The 13,221-nt window shown below is 37.6% G+C and overlaps 1 protein-coding gene across 1 annotated transcript; it reads left to right on the top strand.

Moving 5' to 3' along the window:
• The first annotated feature begins 726 nt into the window (after positions 1-726).
• On the top strand, positions 727-7,943 carry ITM2A (integral membrane protein 2A). The gene is made up of 6 exons (XM_003282118.3): positions 727-1,218; positions 4,765-4,896; positions 5,177-5,374; positions 5,622-5,732; positions 6,848-6,998; positions 7,150-7,943. The coding sequence occupies exons 1-6, from the start codon at positions 1,108-1,110 to the stop codon at positions 7,236-7,238; spliced, it is 792 nt and encodes a 263-aa protein (XP_003282166.1). The 5' UTR covers positions 727-1,107; the 3' UTR covers positions 7,239-7,943.
• Positions 7,944-13,221: the final 5,278 nt, after the last annotated feature.

Genomic DNA, 13,221 nt, shown 5'->3' with positions numbered 1-13,221 from the left:
TTATACTGGCTGCACGTGTAAATGTTCCAAGAATAATTTCTAACTCAACCCCTTTGAAGTTGTTTTTTCCTCCATTAGATCGGTATTAGCATCTGGCTAAATTTTGTATCCTCCACCTCCACCTCCACCTTCCTGAACACATAAGTACTTATACACACACACACATACACACACACGCGTTTATTTTTTTCCCTGCAGGTTTCACAGCTGGTGGCTGAACAGAAACAGTCTCTGGGTTGAGACTTCACACTGGTTTCCCTGACCTGGAAGAGTGAAAAATCTAGATTATTTCAGGAATTTATTATAAGCTTTCCACCCTTCTCTGTCTCGTCATGTCTTATCTACAAAATGGGGTGTTGGGGAGGCAGGAGCCCTATCTTTCTGATCTAGCATCGCCTTAGGTTGAGATATTAAAATTGCAAAACACAAGCAAGCAAATAAAAAAAAAATAACAATTTGTTGAAAGAATGAACTGAGTAACTATAAACAGGCTTCTAGGTGTTCTTTAAAAGAAAGATATTATTATCAAGGAACAGAACCTTTGTAGAACGGCGCTTTGGGGGCCTGGGTGGGTCCAGAACTAAGGAAGTTTGAGTTACTGCCAAGCTACAGTCCCAGGCCCTGCGGGGAGTCAGGTCCAAGTTTGAGAAAACAGTCAGAGTCAGGGGCTATTGTCGCCTGGACAGAGGCAGAAAGACACGACACAGCAGGCTTCCTTCCTGTCTTGCTCTTATCTGAAGTTGCAGAGAGTGGGTGGGAGTGTGCCTGAGGTGCAGGTGAGGCACGTTTAGCCTGAGCCGGCCAAAGTCTCCACTTTCCCTCCTCTTCCCCCAGTGGCAAATCCGCCCCACCTCGCAAACCCCCAACTCAGGCACTTGGGCCCCTTTTGGGCCCCCTCTCGCTCCTCCCTTTAGGCACCTCCCTGGGCCCGCCCACGGTCTCCCCCCAGTTTGGGACTGCGTCATAAGTATCCCAGACCTCGGCTTGCAGTAGTGTTAGACTGAAGATAAAGTAAGTGCTGTTTGGGCTAGCACGATCTCCTCTTGCAGTCTGCAGCCCAGGACGCTGATTCCAGCAGCGCCTTACCGCGCAGCCCGAAGATTCACTATGGTGAAAATCGCCTTCAATACCCCCACCGCCGTGCAAAAGGAGGAGGCGCGGCAAGACGTGGAGGCCCTCCTGAGCCGCACGGTCAGAACTCAGATACTGACCGGCAAGGTAGCTGTCCCAGGGCGGGGTGGGGGCGGGGTGGGCGAAAGAAAGAGGGCTGGTAGCAGAGGAGAAAATGAAGCTTCCCTGGGAGGACCCCTCTTGCTCCTCTTACGCTGTCTCCGGGGTTTACCCGGTCGCTTCGGTTCTGTCTCCTCGCAGTACCTTCTGCTTACCGCACCCTCTGTCACTCTGCATTCCCGCGTGTCGTGCCATTCCCGTTCTGTCTGTTCCAGCCCACACCAGCTATCCTGGAGGGAGGTTAGAGAGAGTTTGAGGAGATGCCCTGGGACTCGTTGTCATTGTCTCTTGGGTAACGTGTAGGGACCCGGGGATCAAGGAGGGGCATGTCGCCCAGTCCCCACCTCCAGGGACGCGCATAGTCTCCCCAGGGACAGAGGGGACACAAGGAGGTGAGCAAGACCAGGAGATTTAACATTTCTTTCTTTCCTTTTGGTGTGGATGAAGTTCTAAGACTAAATCTTTCTACGATCTCTGAGTGTTCGTGGAGGTGGGGTGAGGAGCAAAGGGCACTTTTAACTCCAAGCAGTATGGGTTGGGGCAAGTGGTCTGCTTGAGCACGGGAGTATTTTCAGTTTCTCCCTGGTCATCTCTCTGGTGGCTTTAAACATTAGATAAAGAAGCTGTCAAAATTGAGGTGGATCTTAGTGCCAGTTCTGGGTGTTCACTGTGCCCTTTTACTGCAAGAGCGTTGTATATTTTTAGAGTGGTATTTCCTAAAGAAAACACTCTTCTCTTTTAAAAATAAATCTGGGGATACTCTTCAATTATTTTTAATTTTTTTTTCTTGTTGAGCAACATCCCCTTCCCTCTATTTAGAGATCTGAAGCAGGTCCAGTGTTGTAATTTAAACTACTAGCTTTGACAGGAACTGCGGAAGCTCTTCCCCAAAATGTTATCCATTTTTTTATTTAGTCCTATTTCTACTTCTTTTAAACACCTACTATGTTTTCAGGGTTCGTATACTACTCCTCAGTATAATCTCAATTTTAAAGGGCAATAGTATTTTCTTCGTGTTCTATGAAATCCGGAAAGTGTTGGCGCTTGCAGATCTGTCCTAATTTGTCTTGTTCTCTATATAGTTTTAACTTTTGTGTTCAAAGTGGAGATATAAAAAGTCCTTTGAGTTAAATGAGAATCCATGTAGTAAAAGTTGATTGTACACACAATTTGAAATGTTAATGTGCTTATCCAGCTTTTTATTATGGAAACTTTCAATATTAAATCCTGCAATAAAACTAGCTTTTGTGTATTATACATTTTAGAGCTCAAAAGTAACACCCTCTTGCATTGTTGAGGTTTTGATTAAATGACAGAGGTCAAATATGTAATTGTTCTCCTGCTTAGTTTGTAGGTTAAACATGGTCAGATTTTTTGGGAGGTCTAATTAGAGGCCAGTAGTTAAATATAGCCACACAGTAATCCTTTTTTTTTTCCCCACCGCCAAGCATTTCATGACTTGTAGATAGAATTCAGTTAATATGCAAGCAATACTTCTGCCAAGACTGTGGTGAGATGAGGAATAAGCAAAACTGAGCATTTGCACTTTGATTATACTTTGCTGTTAGGTTTTGGAGAAAACTTAACAGGATCCTTACCTGGCCACTATAGGACACCGATAATAATACTTGACATATTGTATTGTAATACATTGATCAGCTAGCTCATTAGAGGTTAAGCATGACAAATATGATGTCAGACATAGTGTACAATCACTTCAAAAGAGTTCCAAGAGAAATTAGCTATGGTAATTGATGGCTCACACCAACCTAAAGTCCAATAAATGTAAATGAAAACAAAAAATCCTGATTTCTAGGATGTAATATCTTATGAAATTGAAATTCTAATACTTAGGCCTTGCTTAATAAACTTTCCGAATTATTGAAAGAATAAATGAAATTACAGTGCAAACTGTTCTTCTCATGTCTCAGTAGCAAGAAAAAATAAATTTATTTCTCTCAGAATTTCGAATTAAGCTATTATGTGACTTATGAGCAAGTTGTTTTATCTTTATGAAACTCATTTTAATCATCTAAAATACAATTTTAAGTCTCCAGTTCTAGATTATTGTACAGTAATTCCACATCAAAATTTATAGTTCTATCTTTGTAGTGCTAATCTTAGTTTTTTTTTTTAATAAAAATAATTAAAAGTTCCTGAAAATTACTGGGACACAGAAAAGCCTTCAAGGTTTATAGAGTACTAATTAATGGAGGGTTTGGACTTAAATAAATTTAGTTAAGAACATGGGAATCTCAAATTTCTATGACCTTCAAAGAAAAATATTTTTGGAAAAATAAACGTTTATCAAATGATTGTCTGTCCTTTCATCTTCTGCATTAACTTGAAATCTATGCATTTATTTTCACCAAATGAATTTAAGGTTAGTTAGCTCTGATAAACATTACAGTAGTTGTCCTGAAAAAGAGCTGATGACCTAAAAGACTAAAACAATTTGATTTATATACACATTTGAATGATTTACCCTTTAATGATCAGGGCTTAGATTTGCTTACTTCATTTATTCAGTCCTTGAGTAACAATGAGGATGTATTGCGACATACAAAAATGGGATTAGAAAGATTGGAGTCCACTGCCCTGGGAAGGGCACTATCAGTTACTTGTTTGCTTTGGATCTTTCTTGTTTCAATCCCAAAGCAAATTATTGATTTAACAAAATATTACAGTCACTTTTACACAGACAACATTTGTGTCTAGCTATCGCAAATGCTACACTTCAAAATCAAGTGTTTCACCCAGGACGTGGAAAATATTTCATTCATGCAATACACAGTTATAGAATGTTGATCGATATTAAGAAACTTTTATTTCTGGATTAAATTAGGAACATTAAATTTATATCTCTCCCTTCAATATTTTAATTTCTAAAATATGGGGAAAATGGCATATACCTTATAGAACTCCTACCTTTAAAACCTAATTTAAAAAATCAGCTTTTTGAAAAATCAGTTAATAAATTAATCAAAGGATACTAATTCTCTTTTAAGTTGACAAACTGATTTGGAAAAAATAATGAAGAAACAGAACCATATCCCAGAAAGTTAGTGATTATATCAGTGTACTAGTTCAAAAAGTAATTACTTCCGTTTATTGAGTATAATTTCTAGAGATCGGCTCTACCGCATCGTGCCTATTGTTAATACTATATTATACATTTAAAAATGTGTTAAGAGTCAATGTCGTGTTAAGTGTTCTTAGCACAATAAAAAAGAATATGACATTGCATAAATAAATGGTAATTTTAATTTGATTATTGATGCATGTATTTTGAAATAATTTCGTATCTATATTTGGGTTTAGAAATGCCAAATGCAAGGTTAATATAATCAGAGACATTTTTTAACATCTATTAGATTCAGAATTTGTCTTGAAATAAATTCAGACTACAATTAAAATGAGTTGACATTTTTAAAAATATCTTGGGTTTCAAGGGAGGTAAATTGTACACAAAATCAACTATGTGTCTAAAAGTACAATCTGGTTTTGTTTTTGGTTTTGCTTTTTAATAAATAGGAGCTCCGAGTTGCCACCCAGGAAAAAGAGGGCTCCTCTGGGAGATGTATGCTTACTCTCTTAGGCCTTTCATTCATCTTGGCAGGACTTATTGTTGGTGGAGCCTGCATTTACAAGTACTTCATGCCCAAGGTAATAATAATTATAATTATTATACTTTGGATTACTACTTGCTAGACATTTAGTAGCAACTTAAAAAATTCTGTAGTGGTGACTAGAGAAAAGAAGATTTAGGGAAAGTTTTCAAGTTGCCTTTCAGTTCATAAAATTGATTTGTCTTCATTGTGATAACTGCAGTCAACAAGCCTCGGCTTAACACATAGTACAATGAATTGATATGAGTGTGAAAAGCCATTCAAATATCATGATAGTGAGTATTAGAAGGTTGTAATTTTCCCTTTTTGTCTTGTAGAGCACCATTTACCGTGGAGAGATGTGCTTTTTTGATTCTGAGGATCCTGCAAATTCTCTTCGTGGAGGAGAGCCTAACTTCCTGCCTGTGACTGAGGAGGCTGACATTCGTGAGGATGACAACATTGCAATCATTGATGTCCCTGTCCCCAGTTTCTCTGATAGTGACCCTGCAGCAATTATTCATGACTTTGAAAAGGTGGGCTTCTCATTCTTATAAATATTCCAGGATTTTTTTTTCTCTCTCTATTTTTTACTTCATTGGCAGGTATTAAATTCATTCATGAATGCACATGTTTTTGAGGCAAAGCCTTTTCGTTCTTCTGTTATTGAATACACATTAGTTGATTTTGAAAGGATGTAGCTGCTTGATCTAATGGTAGTTGGAAAATTTGCAATGTTAATGCCTTCTGTGTCTTACCTGACTTTTTTCCGCTACCTAACAGGGAATGACTGCTTACCTGGACTTGTTGCTGGGGAACTGCTATCTGATGCCCCTCAATACTTCTATTGTTATGCCTCCAAAAAATCTGGTAGAGCTCTTTGGCAAACTGGCGGTATGTATTTTGGAAGTGAAATTTTTACATAAGCATTTCCAAGTAATTTTACTTCCTTTTTTTTTTAAAAAAAAAAATGAGTTTGGCCAAAACATTTTATTTTATTGAAATAATTTTGAAATAAAAAATGTTGTGAACCTAAAACTGCTCTAAAAAATAAAGATTATTTTTTACAGTCATTATCTGGTATAGGAAAGGATTTAAATAGTGTCCTTAAGAATTTGGGCAAATGACATGAATAGACACTTTTCAAAAGAAGACATACATACGGGCAACAAACATGAACAAAAGCTGAGCATCACTGAGCATTAGATAAATGCAAATCAAAACCACAATGAGATACCATCTCACACCAGTCAGAGTGGCTATTATTAAAAAGTCAAAAAATAACAGATGCTGGCGAGGTTATCGAGAAAAAGGAATGCTTATACACCATTGGTGTCGGTGTAAATTAGTTCAGCCATTATGGAAGATGCTGTGGTGATTTCTCAGACCTAAAGACAGAAATACTATTAGACCCAGCAATTGCATTACTGAGTGTATGCCCAAAGAAATATAAATCATTTTATTATAAAGACACGTGCACAAGTATGTTCATTGCAGCAATATTTATAATAGCAAAGACATGGTATCAGCCTAAATGTCCATCAGTGATAGACTGGGTAAAGAAAATGTGATACATATACACCATGGTATAGTATGCAGCCAAAAAAAAAAAAAAACCAATCACACACACAAAAAAAGCAAGATCATGTCCTTTGCAGAGACATGGATAAAGTTCGAGGCCATTATCCTTACAAACTAACACAGGAACAGAAAACCAAATACCGTATATTCTCACTTATAAGTGAGAGCCAAATGAAAAGAACACATGGTCACATAGAGGGGAACAACACACACTGGGGCCTTTCAGAGGGTGGAAGATGGGAGAAGGCACAGGATCAGGAAAAATAACCAGTAGGTACTAGGCTTGATACCTGGGTGATTAAATAATCTCTACAACAAACCCCATGACACAACTTTACTTAAGTAGCAAACCTGCACTTTTACTCCTGAACTTCAAAGTTAAAAAGGAAAAAGAATTTCTCATTTCAATCTTTGTTTTTGATTTTTAGAGTGGCAGATATCTGCCTCAAACTTACGTGGTTCGTGAAGACCTAGTTGCTGTGGAGGAAATTCGTGATGTTAGTAACCTTGGCATCTTTATTTACCAACTTTGCAATAACAGAAAGTCCTTCCGCCTTCGTCGCAGAGACCTCTTGCTGGGTAAGTAACTAATGTATTCCTTCCTTCACCCTGTGTTACACAGTGGAGGAAAGTGGAGGTAGAATACAGGAAAAAGTGGGGAACAAGGCTAGATATATTTTCATTTCCACAAAAATTTCAAAAGCCACTTTTGTTGCACATTTCCTTACAGGTTTCAACAAACGTGCCATTGATAAATGCTGGAAGATTAGACACTTCCCCAACGAATTTATTGTTGAGACCAAGATCTGTCAAGAGTAAGAGGCAACAGATAGAGTGTCCTTGGTAATAAGAAGTCAGAGATTTACAATATGACTTTAACATTAAGGTTTATGGGATACTCAAGATATTTACTCATGCATTTACTCTATTGCTTATGCTTTAAAAAAAGGAAAAAAAAATACTAACCACTGCAAGCTCTTGTCAAATTTTAGTTTAATTGGCATTGCTTGTTTTTTGAAACTGAAATTACATGATTTTCATTGTTTCTTTGAATTTATAGGGTTTAGATTTCTGAAAGCAGCATGAATATGTCACCTAACATCCTGACAATAAATTCCATCCGTTGTTTTTTTGTTTGTTTGTTTGTTTTTTCTTTTCCTTTAAGTAAGCTCTTTATTCATCTTATGGTGGAGCAATTTTAAAATTTGAAATATTTTAAATTGTTTTTGAACTTTTTGTTTAAAATATATCAGATCTCAACATTGTTGGTTTCTTTTGTTTTTCATTTTGTACAACTTTCTTGAATTTAGAAATTACATCTTTGCAGTTCTGTTAGGTGCTCTGTAATTAACCTGACTTATATGTGAACAATTTTCATGAGACAGTCATTTTTAACTAATGCAGTGATTCTTTCTCACTACTATCTGTATTGTGGAATGCACAAAATTGTGTAGGTGCTGAATGCTGTAAGGAGTTTAGGTTGTATGAATTCTACAACCCTATAATAAATTTTACTCTATACAACCACTGTTTCTTTTATTTCATCACTTGAGATATAGTCAATGTGAGTAATTAATATTACTTATTTAGCTTTTGGTGTACCTGTAACAGATCTAAAATTATGAGCCCAACTTTGCCCCCGTTCCCACTTACACATATTTAGATGTTATAGTTACATATTTCACACCCTTTTGACAGTATATTAATTACTCTTTTATAAACATCCCATAATTGGCTTATCATGTAAATTCAACTATTTATTTAGGGGCTTCAGGCCCATAGCACTTTAAAATCTTTTAAAGTGTTTTCTTTTTCATCAAATTAAACAACTATACACAGCTATAATGGATCACTAAGGACTAACCTTGGATAAGATGTTGATAGCTTTTAAGAACTTCAAATGCTGTGATCATTACTCATCTATCTGAGAGTCTAAACTTCATACCAAGGGGACGTGAGTACTATAAACTCTTTCCCTTGTATTAGGTGAAAAATCGCTCGTGATATCCCTTATTACCTGCTGGGACACCAACTATTGGTCAATTTCAGTAGCCAAAACTGCTTAGTCGAATCCATACCCTTAAATACTACCATTATTTTTTAATGAAATAAATTAAACATTTAACTTTAAGAATTTAGAAATAAAGTGATGGCACAAACAATAAAGCATACAGAAAACAAAATGCAGTATTTAGAAGATAATAACAGTAATTGATACATTGAAGAACTGGCTGTTTTTATAAAGAAGAATATGTAGAAATAATCTGCTAAAATTTAACACCCATTGCTTGTCTTAAAATATGCATAGAAATTTAGGAAAAAGGAAATACACTATTTCCAAATTTATCTTAAATAACATCACAACTAATGTACAACACAGGAAAGGATGTTGGCTATTGAAGCTATTCAGTGTTGTTCCAGACATTCTGGCCAATGCAATAATATGTAAAACAAATAAAAATATAACTTTTAAAGGAGGGTTAAAATTATGTTTATTACTAGATAGATTTTTACCATATAAGATACTAGTGGAATAATCAAAACTTTAAAAATTAATAAGATTCAATATGATAGAAACAAAAGCCAATTACTTTCCTTTATACCACAAACAACCAATTAAAGGGAAATACCACCAGGTAAAAAATATTCTCACAACAGCAACAGGGACATCAAGTAGCACCAACAAGAAATTTATGGAATTAATATAAAGAAAGCCATGAAACTTAATTAAGAGATTTAAAATAAAAATTAAGTAAATAGAGAAGAGAGGAAGAACATTACAAATAGACAAATTCTTCCACAATTAAATTTCTCGTTTTAAGCAATTTCAATTAAAATCCCAAAATAATTGATTTTGGAACTTGGCAAAATTATTTGAAGGTTCATCTGGAAGCATAAATAAGTTAGAATCACTAAAGAAAAAAATGAAAAAAGAGTAATTGGAGACAGGATGTCTTACATGAACAACTATTAAACCACAGCCAAAATCACAATCGTTTTAAAGGTAACTTTCACACAAGATAGAAAATGATGATGCCAAGGAAGAGATTCTAGTGTGTAAAAGAACAGTATCCTAACAGAAGCTCCATGCAGTGAGATACATTGTGTATCAAATTTTGCCCCCAAATCTGGCAAAATGAAAACAAACAAACAAACAAAAAAGTCCTAATGGCCATAGTATAAAATAGCATAAAGGTAACAGCCCTCCAAATGCCACATCTCCTAAATTTTTACTACTAATGAATATTTCTTAAAAGAGAAAAATCTTTAAAAATGCTAAAAGTATAACTGAATGATAACCTGATTCTGACATCCATGAGTAATGGATATGTGATAGAGACTAGCTCTCTGATTGTTTTTCCAGAAACTCAGAGCCCCAAATCTGTCACTCAGAAAAGTGAGCAGTCATATATCTAAGAATTGCGTGAAGCATAGTTTTAGGTATCATAACTTGTGCCACCTTTCCATTCTATCCATTCACTCACCCTCACGTGATTATTCATTCACTCATTTATTGTTTGTTAGGAATGGGAATGGATAGAGTTGTGAGCAAAACAGACGTAGACCCTGCCGCTATTAAGCACATAGTCTCCTGGGAAGTAAAAGGCTTTTTCAAATAATTCAGCTACTTTATTATAAAGAAGAATTATAGAATACCTATGAGAGTTTATAATGGCAGGGGTGAGAATCCTGGACTAATAATTAAGTCTCAACTTACTGTGAAATTTGAGCAGAAAGCTGAAGTATGAGTAGTATAAATCAGGTAAATTTCAGGCAGAAGTCATTGGAAGCTAAGTCCCTGAGGCAGGAAGGAATGTGGTTGCTGGAGAAAGTGAAATAAAAAGGGGCTTGAGCACATTGAGTAAAGAGAATTTAGGGAGAGTCCAGATCATGTAGGACACTGTAGGCTATGTAAAAACACACAAACAAAAACCTTTTGTCTTTGTACTTAAAGTAATAAGAGACATTTGAAGGGTTTTAAGTAGGGTCATGGATGGGAGCAGATTGGTATTTTTAAAAGATTACTTTGACTCCAATGAGAAAAAATATATTACAGGGAGACAAAAGGGAAAATAGTAAGACCAATTAGGCCATTCCAGTAGTCCAAGCAAAAAATGATAATGGATTAGACAAGGAAAGTGTCAATGAAAAAATAAAGAAGTAGAAGAAATAAAGATCTATTTTTGGCATAAAAGTGATGGAAAATAATTATAAATTGCATATTTAAGAAGAAGTATATCAAGGAGTTTTGTCATTGATGAGTCCCAGGTTTCTGGCTTACATCCTTGCATGAAAAATAATATGACTTGCTCCTGCAGATCTCAAAATTTACTTGGGTTAAATAGTGGGAAATTGATGTTTGATGTGCCATTCAGAATTTCAGCAGTAAACAGATGTCACCCTCAAACAGACCAATGAAAAGAGGTTAATAAAATGACAAAGTATAAAGTGTAAAATGAGTTAATAAATAATAAGTCTCAATGAAGCACACTAGGTTTAACAACACTGGTGAGCCCTCATGACCTCTATCCTTGAAGAGGCAAGGGGGAAGACTAGTTATAGGTGAAGACTTTCCCTGACAGGAGCTGCAGGCTTTGGTAGAGGGACACAACCACTTTCTCCCTTAATCTCCTGTTGGTGTCTCCCATTGACCAAACTCAACTAGAAGCCAGAAGAAAGCGAGTGCCTTGATGCAATCCACAAAGGACAGCCCCCTTGATACAAGCAGAACAGATGAGTGAAGAGTGGCTCTGGAGAACCTGACTGAGAGTATCCAGCATAGCCCACTTCACTTTTCTCCACAGCATCCACTCTTTTTGTTTATCCAGATAAAATATTCATGTCCCCAGCATAGAGAACACATAAATTCTCATTAGCTACCATCCAATTTCAAGATATTGTCAATTCTACATTTCTACCTAAAACTAAAAGGTTAGCCACCACCATTACTCTTTATATAAGGCAATTTGAGTGGGAAGAGGAAAAAAGAAGTCAAGTAAAGCATGGCTGCTTCAGTTCTTGATTTCTAGCTGTTAAGGGGTCATAAGTTGGTCATCATAATCTTCTTCTTACACAACCCATTCCTTATCTTCGTATACCATCTGCAGCATCTTGGCTGGATGGGTTTTATTTCACCTAGTGGAATAATTCAGATATTTCTCACTGCAGGGTTTGAGTTGTTGGCAATCTTGTATTTGTAGCAGTTTTTCATTGAAAATGGCCATTCGGCCAGAAAGGAGACAAGGCACCTGAGTGAATCTTTTGAGTTCCAGTAATAGTTTACCTTGGTTCCACTGTTTAGTAGCAGCACAATTTTCCCTTGATAATCATGATCAATCACCTCAGCAAGTACAGCAATTATTTCTCTGCCTGTTGGTTTGTGGAGAGCCCCACATGGCTAAGAATCAGTCTCAGGATCCAATTTAATGGAACCATGACTCCATTTTCTGGTGGAGGTACTCCACCCCTGAGCAGTAGGACTTGCATACCCACTGTATTAATCTGTTACTGCACTGCTATAAAGAAATACCTGATACTGGGTAATTTACCATGGCAGAGCAGGAGAGTGGGGAAGAGAGAGAGAGAGAGAGAGGAAGTGCCACACACCTTTAAACCATCAGATCTCATGAGAACACATTCACCATCATGAAAACAACAAGGGGATTATCTGCCCCCTTAATCCAATCACCTCCCACCAGGCCCCTTCTCCAATTAGACATGAGATTTGATCAGGGAAACAAATCCAAACCATAGCATTCCACTCCTGGCCCCTCGCAAATCTCATATCCTTCTCACATTTCAAAATCAATCATGCTTTCCCAACAATCCCCCAAAGTCTTAACTAATTCCAGCATTAACTCAAAAGTCTAAGTCCAAAGTCTTATCTGAGACAAGGCAAGTCCTTTCCACCTATGAGCCTGTAAAATTAAAAGCAAGTTAGTTACTTCCAAGATACAATGAGGATACATTCATTGTGTAAATGCTCCCATTCTAAAAGGGAGAATTTGGCCAAAACAGAGGAGCTACAGATCCCATGCAATTCTGAAACCCAGCAGGGCAGTGATTAAGTCTTAAAACTCCAAAATAATCTCCTTTGACTCCATGTCTCACATATAGGACATGCTGAAGCAAGAGTTAGGCTCCCTAGGACATGAGCATCTCCACCCCTGTGGCTCTTCAGGGTGCAGCCCCCATGGCTGCTTTCATGGGCTGGCATTGAGTGCCTGTGACTTTTCCAGGCTCATGTTGCAAGCTGTTGGTGAATCTACCATTCTGGATTCTGTAGGACAGTGGCCCTCTTCTCACAGTCCCACTAGGCAGTGCCCCAGTGGGTACTCTGTGTGGGGCATCCAACCCCATATTTCTCCTCTGCAGTGCCCTAGTAGAGGTTCTCCATGAGAGCTCCGCCCCTGCAGCAGACTTCTGCCTTGACATCCAGGCATTTCCATACATCCTCTGAAATCTAGGCAAAGATTTCCAATGCACAACTCTTGTCTTCTGCACACCTGCAGGCTCAACACTACATGGAAGTCACTAAGGCTTGTAGCTCGCACTCTCTGAAGTAAAGACCTGAGCTGTACCTTGGCCACTTTTAACCACAGCTGGAGCTGGAGCAGCTGGAATGCAAAGCACCATGTCTGAGGCTGCACAGAGCAAGGGGGCCCTGGGCCCAGTCCATGAAGCCATTTTCCCTCCTAGGTCTCTGGGACTGTGATGGGAGGGGCTGCCGTCAAGGTCTCTGACATGCCCTGGAGACATTTTCCTCATTGTCTTGGCTATTAACATTCAGCTCCTCTTTACT

This window comes from Nomascus leucogenys, chromosome X, assembly GCF_006542625.1.
Source record: "Nomascus leucogenys isolate Asia chromosome X, Asia_NLE_v1, whole genome shotgun sequence".
Classification (NCBI taxonomy): Eukaryota; Metazoa; Chordata; class Mammalia; order Primates; family Hylobatidae; genus Nomascus; species Nomascus leucogenys.
This window is presented reverse-complemented; position numbering and strand designations above follow the sequence as displayed.

Excerpts from the sequence above, each read along its gene's own strand:
- ITM2A (XM_003282118.3), top strand. The coding sequence starts at position 1,108 with ATGGTGAAAATCGCCTTCAATACCCCCACCGCCGTGCAAAAGGAGGAG. Across the intron at positions 4,897-5,176 it reads ACAAGTACTTCATGCCCAAG|AGCACCATTTACCGTGGAGA; the intron begins GTAATAATAATT and ends TTTGTCTTGTAG. Across the intron at positions 5,733-6,847 it reads AGCTCTTTGGCAAACTGGCG|AGTGGCAGATATCTGCCTCA; the intron begins GTATGTATTTTG and ends TTTGATTTTTAG.